The sequence below is a fragment of the Chroicocephalus ridibundus genome, chromosome 5 (genome assembly GCF_963924245.1).
Source record: "Chroicocephalus ridibundus chromosome 5, bChrRid1.1, whole genome shotgun sequence".
Lineage (NCBI taxonomy): Eukaryota > Metazoa > Chordata > Aves > Charadriiformes > Laridae > Chroicocephalus > Chroicocephalus ridibundus.
The window spans coordinates 12,321,506-12,333,605 of NC_086288.1; the positions used below are offsets into that span (position 1 = coordinate 12,321,506).

The 12,100-nt window shown below is 39.3% G+C and overlaps 1 protein-coding gene and 1 long non-coding RNA gene across 5 annotated transcripts in view; one reads left to right on the plus strand and one right to left on the minus strand.

Moving 5' to 3' along the window:
* Window positions 1-11,394, minus strand: part of IL15 (interleukin 15) — a 36,596-nt gene extending 25,202 nt beyond the window's left edge. Inside the window, exons 1-3 of one of the 4 annotated variants that reach the window (XM_063335602.1) lie at window positions 11,138-11,394; window positions 10,635-10,738; window positions 2,301-2,430 (exon numbers count right to left, since the gene is read on the minus strand). In XM_063335602.1, the coding sequence (XP_063191672.1) occupies window positions 2,301-2,363 (63 nt within the window). In that variant the 5' untranslated portion in view covers window positions 2,364-2,430; window positions 10,635-10,738; window positions 11,138-11,394. Of the gene's footprint in view, window positions 1-2,300; window positions 2,431-10,169; window positions 10,256-10,634; window positions 10,833-11,137 lie in introns of those variants that run through there. The other 3 variants (XM_063335600.1, XM_063335604.1, XM_063335601.1) reach the window with 3 other exon arrangements.
* LOC134515950 (uncharacterized) overlaps window positions 7,607-12,100 on the plus strand; it is a 35,597-nt gene continuing 31,103 nt past the window's right edge. Inside the window, exon 1 of the long non-coding RNA XR_010071182.1 lies at window positions 7,607-7,747. This is a non-coding gene — a long non-coding RNA (uncharacterized LOC134515950). The remainder of the gene's footprint in view (window positions 7,748-12,100) is intronic.

A 12,100-nucleotide genomic window follows, 5' to 3' on the forward strand; every position in this document is an offset into this window, starting at 1 on the left:
ACTCATAGCAAAGTGGCCAACAGACAGAGATTCTGTTACTCAAAGTCATTTTGGTAATGGAAGGCTGATCTGACAGACTGGGAACCTTGGTTCCTAAATTTCTGGTAATGTTGTAGCTACCTGTCTGTTCTGCAGTGAGTGATACCTCTTTGAGCTGATCTCTGGAAACTGTTCTGAAACTTCTAACATTATCAGAATAGTCTTAGCTTTTGTGTGGTAGTTTCTAAGGTAATATTATATATAATCTCTGTTAAAAATAAGCGAGAACATAGCTCAACTACAAAATCATCATCCAGTTCAAATGTTTATTGATCACTAAAGATTTAAAGGAAAAAAAGCTTTACAAAACTATTACAGAGTGCACAATAATATATTCTCAGTGGATGGAATCCACTCTCCGCTCAGGTTTTTTCCTCATAGTAGACTCTTCTACCATGATTTACTATTTTCATGTTATCTGCACTTTTTATTTCTTTTAGCAGGCACAACATAGATTTTAATGGCTATATGTTACACCTGGTTTGAGATACTAAGTCCTATTGGGAACGATATTGGTTTTTTGTTTGTACCTTCATAGCTACATCATTCAGTGTGTATAAATATGAGAAACCGCATAAAATGATTAATTTAAGAGATGATAAAGTAACAGCATAAATTCCAGACAAATAAACTTGTACACACCTTTAAAAGGGGTAGTGGTACAGTTGTATTAAAAATACTCACTGGCTTTGGAAGCAAACAGAATCGCTTCCAGAAGACATGAGACTTCTTTTAAGTTATCATGAAGGATGAAGGAGATTAAATAGGTAAGTTATAACAGAGGCAACATTGCTATGACCAAAGGGCAAAATAAGCTTGCTTACTGAGATAGTCACACAATCCTCTGTCTGCATCTTGCTACATGACTAATGACTTTTTATATTCTTTAAGAGCAGTGGGGGAAATATTACAGTCAAAACAACACTGGCTGTATTTGTATTTGACATGCTCAGCATAAATAGAAACTTATTTGCTTGTGATTCATTTGATTTTTGTTTTTACAGACTTCGAAAAGTAAATAACCTTAACTTGACTCACATGTGCTGCAGGTGATCATTGTGGAAGAACTAGCATGCAGTAATTTTTACCTACTCAACGCAGTGGCTCATGACCTGCCCTGTCATTATCCTATATCATATCTTCAGCACCATCTGAGAAGCGCCAGGACCTGCTTTTTCATAATGAGAACATGGGCAGGAGACTGAAAATGTAAGGACAAAGGCTCAGGAGTTATAGTCTGGTGTGGAGAGACGGAGTATGATGCAGGATATGGTAGAAGTGTAGACCAGAAAGAAGGAGGTGTAGAAGTGGGAGCACTGTAACATGGCATAACTTTGAAAGGCCTGTGATAAGTAGGTCCATGCAGTAGTCTAGACAACTGTACTTGCAGGCAACCGAAGCCAGCCAACACGAGGAAGATACCATGATCTCCTAAGAGTGATCTTTTAACTTTTACCCCAGTCTCCCAGCAGAATATGAACAGCAGAATGGTAAGGAATTAGATAAACGTGAGAAACAAACCTTATAACAAGTGACTCTCAATACGTGAGAGAGATTTGGGTGTGTGATTTAGCTAGGCTATATTCTTCACCTCTCCCGTAAACAGCTGCTGTCTGCTGTAATCCTCTCAACTTTCCATAGATATGTGGTGGGGTTTGAGTTCCAAATTTTTCTCCATAATCAGGAGGGCTATATTTTTCCTGCTTTTAATAAAAGCTAAGATTCTGATGTAATCACTCTGGTATTTGCATGAAGTCATATGAAGCTATTGGGTAGTCAATGATTAATTCAGTTTTGAGCTAATTGTTTCTATGACTATGCAGAAAAGCAGCTGGTAAGCCAGCAGAAAAGACAAGCTATAGTTTCAAGTATGAGCAAGGGTTTTCCTCTTGTATTAAACATCTTTGAGGGAGAGGAGTTACGGCCTGGCATGTTGCAAAAGGTCAGCTAGGCATAGGCATTATGGCCAAGCAAGAGGGAAAGTCTGCTAGAACTTGCTGTGCCACAAATAAACTGTGAAAAACACAAATGTGAAAAAATCCAGACCTATTTACTGTGTAATTCTGGTACAAGTGAACAACAAGGAGTAGAAAAACCAAAGCAGAAAATAATAGGGTGCTGGTGATCTCATCTAAAATACTGGAAATGTTTACAAGCCTTAAATTTGCTGTATTACCTAGTTTTCTTGATGGTCTGTAAAAATAACATTTAAACTTTTGCTGAAATTTCCTAAAATGTCATGTTGTTTAAGTGACACACACCTGAGTCTTCAGCCTGCTCAATGCTCCAGCAGAGTTTTGTGTTGGTGATGCGATCCCCGGCATCCTGCCTGCTGGAACATTACTCAGAACAGAAGCACAGAATCTGGATCAGCAAAGTACATTGTAGGACCTAGACATGGAAAAAATAAGTATATGTAATGTTGCGATAAAATTCTGAGTGACCCTCAGCCCATATATTAAGAGCATTCAAAGCAGGAAGTTGCTGAAATTTCATAAGTAACTTTCACAAGTCCCCTATAAATCTTCTAAACTAATGGAAAACACAAGATACAGACTTTTTTCAAGGGTTATTTTAACCTAGATAATAGAGACACTATAATAATTGATATTTTACCTAAATAGAAATCTGCAATATAAGGGGGGGAGAGGGTCCCTCTGGAAAATGTATATTATCATCAAAGGAAAAATTTTTGTGACTTCTGATAATAATCAGAAGAGAGGTGGTAGCCCAGGTAGCTAGTATTAAAGTCATTAACATCAGCAAAATTCTGGTTTTTTATAAAGGGCTGGAAGAGTTCCCCTAATTACTACAACACAGCATGACAATTGCTTTTAATAGTTGCGTTTTACGTAGACAGAGTGCAATCCAGGTATGCAATTTTATTTTTGTTCTCCCCTATTTTATAAAATAAATTAGAAGAGAATACATGAGGCAAACCATATGGAACCAAGGTCAGGTCAGCAGCAATCCAGTATACCACCTCCATTTAAGCAGTGTTTTCATAGTAAGGATCATGGCAAATGTCTAACCAGCTCATTCCCCTTTTTATTACTTTTTTACAGATGATAGAATAATACCTATTTGGAATGTTTCCCTTCTCTTTTAGAAACTTTTTTCCCCTAGATTCGCTTTCAAATTTTGCAAGTGTTTGGGTTGGAGAGACAAGAAAAAGTTTCATTCTGACAACTGGGTTTCTATGCATAGCAAGAGCTTGAAGAGACACAGGAGAAAATGGTGACGGCAGGTTGACAGAACAGTTTATTTGGACATTAATATCAGTATTTTTCCTAAAAGGATTCCTGACACAATCTGCAAGAAAATAAGTTTGTGAAGGAGGCTGCCTACAGAAGTTGTGGAAACTCTATCCTCAGAGGTATTAACAAATCAACCAAGCCTGGAGCAACCTGCTCTGATGTTGACATTAGAACTGCTTTAGGCGGGAGGCTGGAAGAGGTGATCTGTAGGTGTCTCTTCTAATCTAAATTGTTCAATGAACTTAGGCCTAGAATTAAAAAATGTGATGGAGGAGGAAGGTAGAAATATGCAAACACGCACAGATGTGTGATTGTGTAAGCATTATTTTCTTAGCAAATTAAATTAAGCACTGATAATTTCAAAGATATGAGCTGGGAAAACAGTCCTATTTCTATACATGCAAAGGGCTATTGCCTACAGTTTTGTTAGGGCCTCCCGCAGCTAGGTCTCAAACAATAAGACTCCATTTCATTTGCTTTTAGTTTGGTCAAGCTGAAATTGTTAGAGCTGAAATTTCCTACACTGAATTAGTTATTCCGGCTAGTGATTTTCTTTTAAGTTCCATCAAGAGTAGTTCAGTCATTTCCACAAACAAATGAGCAGAAATATGCATTTCTTTCATATAAAGAAAATTTTTATAAACATTTAATTAAAGCTGTGCTTTTTAGTAATGTGTTTCAGTTTGGCAGCCTAGAAAACCTGCACAAACTTGGCCAAGTCATGAGTGGCTTGGTTTACATAATTGCAGAAGACATTTCTTGGCACTGTGCAGTTGGTCTCCCACAGTCTCTTCACAATGAACATACTCCATGTCAGAGCTTCAGAGGCAAACAGAACTCTTTGTATACAAAACAAGGCTTCCTGCAGGAACAGTGTGCTAAAGGCTGAGGAACAGAGATCAGTGATGCTGCTGGTATACAGCAGTGGAATTTGAGTAGCATGACTGAATGGAGAGCACAGCACAGAATTAAGACAGAGTGGAGGTGAAAGGACGGAGGAAATGTATGTAGCAGAAGCGGGAGGATTTATGAACACTAAAGCATATTCTTCTTGAGAACTTGAAATTCAGTCCCATGCTCACTGCCTTCCCATGAATTCATAATATTAAAGAGGTATTAAATCTTTAATCACAGTATGATGTAATGATTTCCTTTTTCTCTCACAGGATTTATGAACAAAATGGATTCTGTTCACCGAATGGACCAAGCTCCTGAAAAAAACCACCTGCATAAATGTCCTTATTTGAAAAAGGAAGCTGTGTAGAAATGGAGGAAGAAGATCACAAAAAGAAAAGTATGGGTTCAATGACAAAGGCAGCTGAATGCAGCCCTGAGGAAGAGAGTCCTGTCCCTGCCTTCATCTCACCGTCTCCCTGTGATTTGGGAAGTTCCTTAACCCAGATTTTTCAAAAGCGACAATAATTTTCTGAGTTCCCTTCTACAAGAAATCTTGACTTTAGGTTGCTTTGTATATCTGCCCTTAGGATGAAATCCTTCATGCTCCCCAAACATATTTTTCTAGTTGTTACAGTCAGCTAGCTCAGATGCATGTTTCCCCAGTGCAGATGATACAGTTGGAAGGAATGAGTGCCCCCTACAGAGCTTAGTTCAAAAAAGCACTGAGTTCTCACAGCTGTCTATGTTCACGTATAGCACCCAGAACTAACTGGGTGCTGTATGTGAAAACAGACAATCCTAGGGATTGTCTAAATCTCTTAAAAAAAAATCCATCTCCAGGTATCACATACTGGACACAAAGTCATTAGGTTCTTCCAATCTTTTTCCATTTGTAAAGTTAAATTCCCATTATCTTATCCTTCAGAACCTTTGAGAAAAATGAACTAATTCATGTTCAAGAAGCACTGGATGCTACACTGGTAAGTGCCATAAAGGGAGGCCAAAAAAGATAAAATTAATTATTCTGGTTTTGCAACATGGTGCAAGGAATGTGCAGTAAATCAGATATGGGGGCTATGGAAAAGAAGTATACATGAAATACAGAATACCTGCTTTTCCTGGTTTTCCTCAGTTTTATTAACTTTTTTGTATATATAAATACTCTAGCTAGTGTAAAATCACATTTCTTGTGCCCATGTAACTAATTACTATACAGTAGTGTAACTAAGGCTGTAGACATTTTTTTATTAAATAAAAAAGATTTAAAATTAAATAAAATGAGTGAAGGAAAGCTGTAAGCAGCAAGGCAGCATGTAAACCCCTATGTGATTACTTTAGCCATCACAAGCATCCCATCTTGGTCATTGCACCCGGAATCCCCAGGTTCAGAACAGGGACCAGTGTAATCCCAGATGGGATCCCAGTGCCACCCTCCTTCCTGTTCCTTCTGCTGCCCGGTGGTGATCTACGCTGCATGTGGCAGCTCTGAGTACAACTGATGATGTTAACTCTAGTATCACAACCAATCTGGCCTCAGGAATGCAAAAAGCTATTTGAAGCATTTATTCTGCCAAGAAGCAGCATTAAGAAAAACTCCACCTAGCAACTATACCATTACTAAAGTACACTAGCATGGAAACAAACCACAATTTTTGTTTTTCTGGCACAGGCTACAATATGTAAGCCTGCGAGAATTACTGTAACTCCTGTTCCTGTGTTCTTAAAAGCACAATGCGTGCACTCAGTTTTAAAGGTATGCAGATGTCTATTATTTTAATGACATTCAAACTGAGGCTACATGACTCGGGAGAGAGCCAGTATGGCTTATACAAACAGATATAATGAGCTATTTTTGAACAAGCATGCTTATGTTGATACCTTTTACTCTTACAAGCAGATTGGTGGCAGTAACCAACTGCAGCTTTCAGGTGTCAGCTGCGTAGATTTCCATGTTCCTGCAATGCCTCTCCTTAGTCCTGGAAGGGCAGGTAAGGTTCCTACTTGCCCTTGCAGGAAGACTGACAGTGACACTTTGTCACTTGCCAAGGATACACACAGGCACCACTGGTACATAATTCTTAATTAGCCAGTGCAGGATCAAAAGAGGCCACAGAGTTCATGCCTAATTTTTCACCATGTTTGTTACAAAATTGCTATATTAATAATAGTTAACAACATATTAACAGTGAATATGATATTTAAGATAAGATATGTGGAGTGAAACCTTCTATCAGTGTTGTTATTCCTTTACATAAAATGGGTCTTCTACTGCACGAGTTGTTCACAAGATCATTAGCTCAACAACTGCATCGTCATATTTTGTATCTGCACAAACAGGATCTCTGGCAGACGGTGACCTGACATCACCGATGAGCTCAAGTCCTTTCTCCAGCAGAGACAATAAACTTCTCCACACTGTCCCTGTTTATAGCTTAAACCCTAGGGAAGAAAATTACTAAGCATTTGACGCTCAGCCTTCTGGCAGAGACTGCATCCAGGGAAAGGTGCAGTGGGAGCCACTGTTGTCTAGATGTTTAGAATACGGCAATCCCTCCACTCAAAAGGAAATTACAGCCAGTAAATTTGCTTCACTTGTAGTTTTGCTTACAAAAAGGCACCCTAAAATGTTTGATAAACTCAAGTCATGGGTGAGCTGGTTTAGCAACTTTGGTATAAGATTTTTTTAACTGTCACAGAGGGCAACACTTCTAGTCTACATGTACTTTTATAAAGCAGGCTTTTAAAAACAGTTCCTCAGTGAGTGAAAATATAAGTCATTTTTTGGTAAAGAATTTTTAAGCATTGGCACTAGAGTTAATTGATAAACTATTAAACTGTTCAGTTGCAATTTATAGCCGCTATAATGGCAACAATGTCTGAGTGATCACCCTGTGCTAGCAGTAAAGACATACCTCATCTGCTATAGCATGAAATACTGTAAGATGGTTTGTAATGATGCATATATCTTGTTACCTGCTGATAATAACCTATCGGCAAGGACAACAGTTTAATTATATAGTACATCTCCTGCTGGCTTCCAAGTATTTCTGCTGCTCTTCACTAATTTCTTAGATAAAAAAGAATCAGTCTCCTTATTTTACACTCGTACATTAATTTATGAATGGAAGACAGAAAGCTTTTATTAGCTCCTGAGGTGCCTGAATTCTTTGTGTTGTCATCCTGATACAAAAATCCAGCCCCAGCTGCCCATAAATCCTGATGGATGGTGCAGAACAGGCCCCAGATTGGCTAAAGGATGTGGAGATAATCCCAGACTGGACTTCTCACAGAGATGTGCAGAATATTATTTTGAAGGTGGCCCTCAGCCCTGGCCAAGTGGGATCTCTGCTTGCATTTATACAGTACAGGCAGCTTGGATGAAACATCTTTCTCTTATAGTCCTTTCTTCAGGTTCATTCTGAGCATTGGATCACAGCATCCACCTTGGGAAAGGCACTGGCCCAGCAAGAGCAGAGCAGCCTTCAGTACACAGAAACCTTTGAGGTGGGCACCAACAGCTAAGGTTCAGTGTTTGGCAAAGAAGCAGTGAGAAGGTAAATTCATCTGGGATTAATGATATGAAATTGGAAGTCCTTTTGTCTGTGAAAGAATAATCTGTGTGTCTAGGTACTGAGGACCTCCAACATAGTCCTGTCCCTTTGAACTCCTGCTGCAAAAGGAGTTTTAAGTGTATATTCCACGAAGACCTATTAATAGTGCTTTCTACCAGAGTTTGGTCTTTGCAGAGACAAATATGTCAGCTTGTTTGTTAATATGTCAGCGTTTATTCCCGGCACGAACTCCTGTCCTATCAAAGCCCGTAAAATGGGAATCAGAAATCTGAGTTGAGTGAGAAAAATGTCTTTAAATTTGGGAACTGCTTATAAAGAAAAAAGATTTTGCTTCATACACATTTCTCTGGGTAATAAGTAGCTGATAATAGATAACTGATAGTAGGAATTTCCCTCCTCCATTTCTGAGCAATTACTTTTAAATACTTCTGAAAATTTGAAATATTTTCGCATGCATGCGCAGCAAATGGGCATGTTTTAGATGTTCTTGCTTTGCCTAACACATTATAATTTGGTGTAGACAATTGGAAATGTATTATAATAATGAGAATGGCAGTGCATTACAGTCCTGTACAACCTTTAAAGTCACTATCTTCCATTATGAGTTTTTAAGTGCACAGAAAGGCCTCATGAAAAACATGGATGCAAGGGTATTTACTCTCCCGGGTTTCAGCTCCTACTGATGGTGCAGTGACGAAATAGAGGATATAGCAAGAAGATCGCATCATGGAGAGGTATAAAATATGTACTTCTATGCAGACGTTATAACAAGTTTGTTCCAACAACTGATTTTGGACTGCTGTGCTTTACTATTCCCTGCTAGCAATAACACAGTGCTGGCTTGCAGAACAGTGGTCTACTTTACACAACAAAACACATTGTTTTGATAGAACAACATATGTCACAGAGGGCCTGTTCCAAATTGTCCTTCTCCCTGCTATGCTGGCTGCAGCACGCTGAGCTCCCTGAGCACAGAAGAGGGAAACATTCAGCTGACAGAACCCTGCACCTCATATTGGAAAGTTTGGCTCAAATGTATTACTGGCCATGGCCTGGAAAAGACTGTAAGCTGAAGTGAGAAGGAATGTTTCACTCTTCAGAAGAAAACCTAGCATTATGTTATCCACACTATCCAATTACTCCATATCAGCCTGTACGTCTCTCCCCTGCTATCCCTCTCTATTTTCAGTGAAAATCTAGGAAGCCTCAGAATGGATCTCACCGTAATATTCTTTTTCCCAAAGAATTCAAACATTCTTAAAGGCAGCAAGGTATAATGTTACACTCTAAAAAGCTGGCAAAGTTGACCTTTATTGTGTGAGTTCGCAGAGCTAAAATGGTTGTGACAAGCTATAAAGTCGTACCACATGTTCTTAGAGTTTACAACAGTCCAGTAGGCTCACAAAGGATGAATTTGATGACTCTATTGATCAATAATTTGTTTGTACCGAGTTGATCTATAGTTAAGTATCTCCTTCCAAGATAAAATAACCAAGTGATACCTTTCCATTTATTTAGTACGTGTCAAATAAATTGGTAACTGTAATTAGAAATAAACATATTCATAATAGGAAGTGCTGTGCTACTGACTATTTGGAAAATATTGCAAAACATATCGTGATAATTATCAGGAATTTGTTCTGCAACACCAGACTCTTAGAAGTAAGCAGAACAAATACACCTGCTGTATACAGAAGGAATCACAAGGTAGAGGCTCGGCACAATAAGGAAAATTTGCTATTACCGGGTTTTACAGAGATAATTTTGCAGGTTTTGACAATAAAATCATTCACAGGTTTCTGCCCCACACATCTTTTTACTCCTACCTTTTGGTTTAATTGAGGGAAAAGTCATATTTTTAACAACAGACTCATAAATGCATTTGCTTACTCAGGTTTACTGCTGCCCAATACCTCTCTATTATACTGCTATCAGCTACAGTATCTCTGTATCACTATTTTCAGTAGGATTCCACTTGACTGCAGATTTTCAGTTCCCTGCCTACATTTAATGCTCTTTCAAGTGTATACACTAAGCTGGTAAATAACTTTTCTCCCATCTTTTTAGGGCTGTCTTGCTATGTTAACTAGGCTCACAGTAGTATCTTCGTTTTCTCCTCATTTTTGCTGTGTGAATTTGTTAGAAAACAATGACAAATTTTCACTGGCTAGCACCAGTTCTCCCTACTTGCTGATGTCTCTCACACTGCAGAAGCAGAGGTGCCAGGTACAAGGTTAAATACAATACTTAAACAATGTCTTTTATATTGATAACAAATCTTACAAGACGATTTTTAGAAACCTTAAATAATCGGAAGCTAAGCAGTATGAGTTCCCTCATCTTTCTAATACAAGAAGAAAAGAAAGAAAACCAAGAGGATGTTAAAAAGTTGTAAAATACTCACAAGTCTCGGAAAAGCTGTGCAGCAAGTTGGCACAGAAGTTGGGATAAAGTTTGTACTGGTGACAGCAGCAAATGCTCCACCCCCTCCTCTGTCCTGTTTTACTTTCAGTTGTTATATAATAATACAGGACTATGTTTGTACCTACTACAATGTGGAAATTACCCTCACCACAAATAATGGAGAATAGGGATTTCCTGCTGCTATTTCTGAGCAATTTTCAAATTCGGAAAAAAACCCAAAAGAAAACGTGGGGAAAGGCATATGCCTGTGATTTAGAAGGCAAGTGACTGACAAACACAAAAGGCATCTGCTTGCTGCCCCAAGCAGTGACATTTACGCATGCTACCTCTTATCCCTCCATAAAGGGAAGAAAGTGCACAGTTTGTGCCCTTGTCTCTGCACAGTCTCTACCCGCTGTGTAGCTTAAGTGTATCCTCCCAACCAGAGCTCCAGAGAGTTGCTTACCTTGAAAGCAAACGCTGTAGCTTTGTGCTGTAACTCCTCCTCTTCTCTGCAGCCTGAACGGTGTTACACTGGGGCTGCCGCCACAGGAGGGAAAGAGAAGTTGCCTGTTGGAGCAACACCAAGAAAGAAGAGCACGGCCATGGAAGAGGGTTGCCAGGACAGAAAAGAGCTTCTCCAAAAGGCACAGCACCTGGCTTTCTGTGGGAATACAGCACAGAGAGGTGTCATAAGACCAGGAGACATCAGAAGAGGATCTTTGTAAAGGAGCTGAAAAAATACCGTGCAAATTGCACTGAAGTCAAAAGTTATAGATTTTATCTGTTAAGAAAAGTGGGGGTTTAGTGCTTACGATAATCACAAGGCTTGGCAGCTGTAATTCTAAAGTCCTGCTTAGACACCTCACGATGAAAAACCTTTCTACCTTGAGCTAAACTTCAATGTCCTGAAGATGAGGCTCAGCAGCTCCCAGGAGTACTCTCAGGTTTCCAGGAACCATCACTTACCTATGTAAGGGTCATGCAATCCAGAGGCAACAGGGAAAACAGTACTTCCTCTCTGTGCAATCCTCTTTTTGTCTTCTTCTGTGTTATTCTGGGTGCTGGTTGTTATTCTGTGCGTGTCACACTCTGTGAGGTGGTAAAAATATTCTGCAGCTAAATGAGAGCGTTTTAGAAATGGCTCTGTCTCCTTACTGAGTTTCTAGAGTTGGGCGTTTCCTTCCTGTTTCTCAGTGAAACAACACTTTATCGGGAACACTTGGTGAACAATATCAGTTAGTTCCCTGTGCTGGGATATTCTATTACAGCTAGATTCAGAAAATCTACTTAAGGACCTAAATAAGACTTCTGTATCTTGAACAGCTGTCATACAAGAGAGAGAAACAAGGACTGGAACTGAGTGTTTCCAGAGAGTAGTTCTAGATGGCTGCATGCCGAATTCATTACATGAGGCAGCTTGCTGCCATTTCTCAGCACCGGTGTGCACCGTAATCCTGTGGTCCAATGCTTGGGTCCAGCATCCATTCTGCAGAGAAGGTACCAAAGTGAAATGCAGCCATGCTGATTAGATCCTGTGCAGGATCTGGTTTGCAGACGCTACCACTGCAAAGAACCTTCCAGCAATTTAACACATGACAAAAAAGCAGAACTCCCACTTTCAAGCTCTCCAGGGACTCTCAGCTCTCACATGATACTGTGTCTCTAGAAAAGCAGCTTCTCACTCTCCTTGTACTCTGTCTCCGTATAGAGTGTTAATATCACTTCTTAAGCAGTTGTACAGACATGGGACAAGCATTAGAAACTTGTGCAGGATTTGAAAGAGAAAATAAAAGTACAGACTTGGCTGGAATTCTTGCTGTGGAACGGTACAAAAATGCAAGTGAAAAAGAGGTACTAGCCTTGCAGGAAAAAACACCAGCCTAGATAAATATTTAAACCAAAGGAACATACTCATTTACTAGCTGCCTT